This window comes from Salvelinus namaycush, chromosome 9 (assembly GCF_016432855.1).
Source record: "Salvelinus namaycush isolate Seneca chromosome 9, SaNama_1.0, whole genome shotgun sequence".
Classification (NCBI taxonomy): domain Eukaryota; kingdom Metazoa; phylum Chordata; class Actinopteri; order Salmoniformes; family Salmonidae; genus Salvelinus; species Salvelinus namaycush.
Window position 1 is genome coordinate 12,814,093 of NC_052315.1, and position 7,859 is coordinate 12,821,951.

At 40.8% G+C, this 7,859-nt stretch overlaps 1 protein-coding gene across 2 annotated transcripts; it reads left to right on the forward strand.

Annotated features, from left to right (window-relative positions):
- The first annotated feature begins 1,514 nt into the window (after positions 1-1,514).
- LOC120053372 lies at positions 1,515-7,186 on the forward strand. 2 transcript variants are annotated; one of them, XM_039000498.1, is made up of 5 exons: positions 1,515-2,024; positions 2,761-2,857; positions 6,364-6,520; positions 6,677-6,792; positions 7,024-7,186. In XM_039000498.1, coding segments are annotated over exons 1-5 (696 nt in total). In that variant the 5' UTR covers positions 1,515-1,700; the 3' UTR covers positions 7,026-7,186. The 2 variants fall into 2 exon arrangements, with proteins under 2 accessions (XP_038856426.1, XP_038856425.1); XM_039000497.1 differs by lacking the exon at positions 7,024-7,186 and having other exon boundaries at positions 6,677-7,011.
- The last annotated feature ends 673 nt before the right edge of the window (positions 7,187-7,859 follow it).

Below are 7,859 nucleotides of genomic sequence, written 5' to 3' on the forward strand. Positions count from 1 at the left end.
GCACCTGCCCGCCCGTCCAGCATCACTACTCTGGATGGTTCTGACTTAGAATATGTGGACAACTACAAATACCTAGGTGTCTGGTTAGACTGTAAACTCTCCTTCCAGACTCACATTAAGCATCTCCAATCCAAAATTAAATCTAGAATCGGCTTCCTATTTCGCAACAAAGCATCCTTCACTCATGCTGCCAAACATACCCTCGTAAAACTGACCATCCTACCGAACTTCGACTATGTCATTTAAAAAATAGCCTCCAACACTCTACTCAACAAATTGGATGCAGTCTATCACAGTGCCATCTGTCACCAAAGCCCCATATTCTACCCACCACTGCGATCTATACGCTCTCGTTGGCTGGCCCTCGCTTCATACTCGCCGCCAAACCCACTGGCTCCAGGTCATCTACAAGTCTCTGCTAGGTAAAGCCCCGCCTTATCTCAGCTCACTGGTCACCATAGCAGCACCCACCCATAGCATGCGCTCCAGCAGGTATATCTCATTGGTCACCCCCAAAGCCAATTCTTCCTTTGGCCGCCTTCCCTTCCAGTTCTCTGCTGCCAATGACTGGAACGAACTGCAAAGATCACTGAAGCTGGAGACTCATATCTCCCTCACTAACTTTAAGCACCAGCTGTCAGAGCAGCTCACAGATCACTGCACCTGTACATAGCCCATCCAACTACCTCATCCCCATATTGTATTTATTTATTTATCTTGCTTCTTTGCACCACAGTATCTCTACTTGCACATTCATCTTCTGCACATCTACCATTCCAGTGTTTAATTGCTATATTGTAATTACTTCGCCACCATGGCCTATTTAATGCCTTACCTACCTCATTTGCACACACTGTATATAGACTTTTTCTACTGTATTATTGACTGTATGTTTGCATGTGTAAATCTGTGTTGTATGTGTCAAACTGCTTTGCTTTATCTTGGCCAGGTCGTAGTTGTAAATGAGAACCTGTTCTCAACTAGCCTACCTGGTTAAATAAAGGTGAAATAAAATAATTAATGAAGGGGACAGAGTGACCACCTGTCAACAGGGTTTCCTGTGTGTGTCTGTCATTGTGCCAAGGTTTCTCTAGGGCCCTAGTGGCATAAGCTCAGGAAACACTGAGTTGCTGCCTCGGCCTCAGCTGCTGCACTCTGGCTCTTGTGATAGTGTTTCAAATAAGACATAGCTGAAGAACCAGGCTGTGTGACTGAACTCTCCCCGCAAAGCTATGTTCAAGGCCAGCGCTATGTCGAGTTGGGAGTGCTGCCAGGTTGCTCCCCGCGACTGAGAAATGGAAACAGAAACACACACCCTTTCGGGGAAAACACAGCATCACGCAAAGGCACTAGAGTCTTGACTTTCATTTTCCCCTCACAGTGTGTGTGTATGGGAACCCCCCCCCCCTCAAGCATGATGGTGACGGGTGGGAGGGAGGTGCGGGTTGCAGAGGGGGAGAGGCTGGAGAGTGAAACAGGTTTACTCTTTCTCACTCCAGCACACCCATTTCCTGCCCAGCCCAGCTGAGGCAGAGTTTTAGGGGAAGTCAGTTACACACTCTGCTAGGAACCTCCTGCCTCTTACACAGACACCGCTTGCAGGACAGGACACACTCCGGATCACCTAATCACCTGCCCTAAAAAAGGATTTTGTTCTTCTTTTTTATTTTACCATCACCACCGCCACCTTTGTGTCTACCATGACCAGGCCCAAGTCGTCCAAAATCATCTGCAATATTATGATTGCCTGCCTGTTCCTGTGGTTGGTCAGCTCCCTCATCATCATCGTGGTGTGGGCCACCTCTCCGGACATGGAGGGCGCCAGCCAGTGCAGGGCTGATCTGCAGAACCTGACAGAGAAGCACGAGGAAGCCAGGGTGCTGTACGCCAAGAACAAGCAGGCCCTGGAGGAGATGGTGGAGGAGGGCCGCACCAACCAGACCTGGCAGGTCATGAAGATGGAGCGGTTCCTGAAGCGTCTGGGCAAGACCAACGTGTCCCTGGCTGACTGTCATCAGGAAAGCGTGAGTGTTTGCTTGGCTCCTCTCCCTCACTCCCCTCCCTGGTTCCCGCAGCACTGAGGTTAACTGACTCACTCCCTCAGGCTGCAAGAGCTATCCTCTGCCTCTCCCCTGCCTCTAACCTTTCCGTTGTACCCGATGCCCTTACTACATTTTGTCATTTTCGATTGATCTGATATGATGATTTTTTAATTTATCTGATATCCAAACCTTTTCTAACAGTCTGTGATTTAGTGTTTATAATATTTTTTTGATATCATATCAGTTGGACTGTTAATAATAGTTTCAGTGAAAACAAGTTACTGTATTATCATGACAAATGATTGCTAGTGAAAAGTCACATTAGGCCTTTACATAACAACCAGAGGCACAATGGACACACAGTTATGCAAATGCTCTGCAAATGCAGCAATCAAATTCTGAAAAACTGCTGGTCCTTCCCAGGGAGTGGGTGGGAGGTCAAGTTAAACCCTTCCTGGAAGAAGAGGGAAAGCAGTGATAGGGCACACCATGCCTGTGTCTGAAATGGCACCCTGTTCTCTATATAATGCTCTACGTTTAACCAGATTAGGCAATAGGGTGCCATTTTGACTGAAGTCCATGTCCTTTAAGCACAACGGTCTCAATCTTCCACCATTGATTTGGACTTTTCTTAGCAGATATTAGAGTTGTATCAACCACTTCTGACAACTTTAAAGTCCAGAGGAGTTACTCAATGACCACCATTGTCTTTTTGCAGGTTATTTTGGGTGTAAACATTACTGTCCTGGAAAAAGAGATTGAGATGCTTAAAGAAATCGAGGAAAATCTCACTTCAGAAATCACGCTACGCCAAGGTAGGAAAATTGCTGCCACAGTGGGAGGTATGGGATTTTTGCCTCTGGTATTGGCTACCATGAAAGGAGCACTTTCTCACCAACAATATTCTTAGCAGCCTTTTCCCCTGTAACTATAGAAACCGGGTAAATTAGGGTAAATTAATACACAGGTTTGGTTGGTTATTGCTCCTTAAAAAAGGCTGATGACTAATTATGATTTAAGTGAAAGTTCTAGTAGAGTGAATTTCTTTAATAGCCATCCCATCTGTTTACCATTCCTTAAAAGCTGTCACAGGCTACTTTCAAATGAAATAGTGGACTCCCAAATGACCTTGTCTCTAATAATGAAGCGCTACTCACAAGCTTTTTACTTAGCTTAACAAGTTACCAAGTTAATTCAGTTACTCACTTTACTGTTGGCCTCCCAAATGATCTGTCATCTAATAATTAATCATCACACAACATAGTAGGTTGTAAGCAAATAGTTGTTAAGTCTGGTATTAAAATTCAGATATATATAGGGTATAACTTCATAAACGAGTCAGCGACCTGTCACATACTTCAGAGTAAATAGATTAATCAGCCTGGTCTCATAGACTAGACGTAACATAGTAAAAGCAAATCCGGGACACTACAATGAGTATTATATGTTACGTTTGGCATGGTTACATAAGACAGATGGTTACTTAAGGAGAGGTATATCTATAATTCCATGTGTATAACTTGTATTATCATCTACATTTATGATGAGTATTTCTGTTGAATCGATGTGGCAATGCAAAATAACTGGATGTTTTTGGAACTAGTGAACGTAACACGCCAATGTAAACTCAGATTTTTTTTATATAAATATGAACTTTATCAAACAAAACATACATGTATTGTGTAACATGAAGTCCTATGAGTGTCATCTGATGAAGATCATCAAAGGTTAGTGATTAATGTTATCTCTATTTGTGCTTTTTGATACTCCTATCTTTGGCTGGGAAAATGACTGTGTTTGTCTGTGATTTGGCGGTGACCTAACATAATCGTTTGTGGTCCTTTCGCTGAAAATCCTATTTGAAATTGGACACTTTGGTGGGATTAACAACAAGATTACCTTTAAAATTGTATAAGACACATGTATGTTTGAGGAATTTTAATTATGAGATATCTGTTGTTTGAATTTGGCGCCCTGCACTTTCACTGGCTGTTGTCATATCGATCCCGTTACCGGGATTGCAGTCATAAGAAGTTTTAAGGCAAACGTAGCAATTTTTTTGCTACTTTTCACATACTTAAAATGTTAGCTAACCCTTCTCCTAACCCTAAACCTAACCTTAACCCTTTTAGCTAATCCTTCCCCTAACCTTAACTCTTTAACCTAACTCATAAACGTAACCCTAACCCCTAGCCTAGCTAACATTAGCCAGCTAGCTAACGTTAGCCACCTAGTTAGAATTCATAACATATCATACATTTTTCAAATTCGTAACATATAGTAATTTTTGCAAATTCGGAACATATTGTACGTTTTGAAAATTCGGAACATATAATCAGTTGTGGGAAAAGTACCCAATTGTCATACTTGAGTAAAAGTAAACATGCCTTAATAGAAAATACCTCAAGTAAATGGGAAAGTCACCCAGTAAAATCCTACTTGAGTAAAAGTTTTAAAGTATTTGGTTTTAAATATACTTAAGTATCAAAAGTAAAAGTATAAATAATTTAAAATTCCTTAAGCAAACCAGACGGCACCATTTTCTTGTTTTTTTAAATTACGGATAGCCAGGGGGACGCTCCAACCCACAGACATAATTTACAAACGAAGCATGTGTTTAGTGAGTCCGCCAGATCAGAGGCCAGATCAGTGTCATGACGTGACTTTCATTAATGTGATGACTGTAATTTATCGGATCAACTAACTATGTTTAATTGTTAACAGATTAAATGAATCTGGTAACAATTAACTCATTAGGAATTTGGGGCACCACGGAAGAAGTTGTTCATAGTTACCATCTCCCGAACTCTAAAAGATATGTGTGTTATATATTGATAACAGTCACTTATTAATTATTACCTCATATCAGTCTCATTCTGAATGTTGTAGACTTGAATCCATAAGAACCCCAGCCTTTTCTGATTATTCAGTACTACACTGTCACGTTCCTGACCTGTTTTCTCTTATTTTTATATGTGTTTAGTTGGTCAGGGCGTGAGTTGGGGTGGGCATTCTATGTTACGTGTTTCTATGTTTAGGTTCATTGTTTGTTAGCCTTATATGGTTCTCAATCAGGGACAGGTGCTATTCATTTCCTCTGATTGAGAATCATATATAGGTAGGCTGTTTCACTCTGTTTGTTTGTGGGTGGTTGTCTCCTGTGTCTGTATGTCTACCACACGGGACTGTTTCGTTTTGTCGTTCGTGTATGTAGTCTGTTCCTGTTCGTGCGTTCTTCGTTTATTGTAAGTTCTCCAGTCCAGGTCTGTCTACATCGTTTATTTGTTTTGTAGTTTGTTATAGTGTTTTCGTGTTACGTCTTTACTTTAATAAATATCGTTATGTCAACACTTCACGCTGCGCTTTGGTCCAATCCCTACTCCTCTTCAGACGTCTCTGTAACAAAGACATTCCAATCTTGACACTAAAAAGCAAGAGAGGGTTCTCTGCTGCATAAGATTTACGATTGGCTTGGGGTGTCATAAACTGGCCCAGCCCTCCCTCTCCTCTCCTGTGGGAGAGAGGGGGTCTGATTATCTGTCAGCCATTTGCCAAGCTGATCTGAGGCCTTGGATCCTTGACCAGGAGAGTCATGACAGTAGGGATGACCAGGGATGTTCTCTTGATAAGTGTGTGAATTAGACAATTTTCCTGTCCTGCTAAGCATTCCAAATGTAACAAGTACTTTTGGGTGTGAAGGAAAATGTATGGAGTAAAAATAACATAATTACCTTCAGGAATGTAGTGAAGTAAAAGTATAAAGTTGTCAAAAATATAAATAGTAAAGCACAGATACCAAAACAAACTACTTAAGTAAAAATACTTGAAAGTACTATTTAAGTACTTTACATCATTGCATAAAATATGAATTGTAATTTGTTACATATCATGCGAAATGGGTGATGGACATCCACAAATTAATACATACCATACGAAACGTAACATATCATACTAAATGGAGTGTCTCAGATTTACTTACAGAGTAATTTGACATGCTCTGAGACCAGGTTGGATTAATGTGAAGCAGAACGGGGACAGATTACAATTAAAAGCTTTTTTCACAGGAGATTTATCTGATGTGATTGGTGAAAAGACAAATATATAAGTGGAAAGAATATCATAATTGGGCTGCCTGTGTAATGAGAACTAGGGATGTCCTATTTTGATCTATCAAAGACGTCAAAAACATCCCTAACTACCAATAGTATGCCTTAGCATCAAATGGCATTGTCATTGTACTTCAAAACTGATTATGGTGAGCATGGATTCAACATTTTATTTCTGTCACTCAATGTTTTGTTTTCGCGCCTTATGATTTCAGAGCACATCAAATTCCTTCAGGATAACTTGACACAGGCATCTCATAAGTGGGAGTCCTGCGAGGCTTTGCACTCAGCTGCTGAGAGTCAGCGGATAGCAGACCAAGAGAGCCAGACCAAGGACTGCGAGTCCAGCAAGCAGTATTTACAGAAGCAGCTGTAAGTATCAATAGAGTGACACTGACCTGGTACAGAGTTATACTGAACTGATATACACCTTCAGATTGACTACTGTTATGAATCAGCTAAACATGCCTGGCTGGTTTAACTTTCATGAGGGTTGATATCGTTTTTGCACCATGGTTATATTTGCAGGCAGATGTGCAAAGTGAACCATCACGACGAGCCTGTGAATGGCGGAGTTGCCGCACCCCTCAGTAGCATTCTTGCCCTGTCCGTTGTCCTCTTCGTCAGTCTGCATTTGATAACATGTGAGTGTAATAGCACAAGGCGCTAACTAAGCATCATTATTCAATGCCATGGACGCTTACTGTATATAAGCAGTGGCTGTGAAAGCAGTGTGGAAAATAAACCAAAGATCATAACAACAAACATATCATAAATCTTAGTTTGTTTGATTTGATATTCATAGACACTGTCTGTAACTGTCTATAATCTATATATCAATGTGATTAAATATTTGCCTTCCACATGGTTTCCAGGAACATGATGCTGAGCCAGTGAGGTTATTGAAGACAATTAAGACAAGTTCTCCAGGACAATAAGATGGACCTGTACTTGATATTATATGGTTATTAGTGCTGAGCAATTAACCATCGTAAAAAGTTATTAAACAAATAATTGACCAACCTCGGTTCAATTACTTGAATTTTTTTTTTTTTGTGAGCCCAACTCGCCGTTTCTCTAGAGAGAAATCAAATGATTCACAAGATAAATCAACTCAAGAACTATGTGGGACGCTGGGCTGAAGTGAGTTTCCGTTAAGCAAATATTCAACCTAGTTCATTGCAGAAACATGGTAATTATCTACAATGACCATAATCTATTGTGCCTGTTTTTCTGTCTCAGGCAGAGACAGAAACACTTTTACTCCTGCTATGTTAGGTTAGATATACAGTGGGGAGAACAAGTATTTGATACACTGCTGATTTTGCAGGTTTTCCTACTTACAAAGCATGTAGAGGTCTGTAATTTTTATCATAGGTACACTTCAACTGTGAGAGACGGAATCTAAAACAAAAATCCAGAAAATCACATTGTATGATTTTTAAGTAATTAATTTGCATTTTATTGCATGACATAAGTATTTGATCACCTACCAACCAGTAAGAATTCCGGCTCTCACAGACCTGTTAGTTTTTTCTTTAAGAAGCCCTCCTGTTCTCCACTCATTACCTGTATTAACTGCACCTGTTTGAACTCGTTACCTGTATAAAAGACACCTGTCCACACACTCAATCAAACAGACTCCAACCTCTCCACAATGGCCAAGACCAGAGAGCTGTGTAAGGACATCAGGGATAAAATTGTAGACCTG

Bases quoted from the DNA above. Each gene is read 5' to 3' on its own strand.
- LOC120053372 (XM_039000497.1), top strand. From the start codon at position 1,701: ATGACCAGGCCCAAGTCGTCCAAAATCATCTGCAATATTATGATTGCC. The intron at 2,025-2,760 runs GTGAGTGTTTGC...GTCTTTTTGCAG, and splicing joins CTGACTGTCATCAGGAAAGC to GTTATTTTGGGTGTAAACAT. The intron at 2,858-6,363 runs GTAGGAAAATTG...TTATGATTTCAG, and splicing joins AGAAATCACGCTACGCCAAG to AGCACATCAAATTCCTTCAG.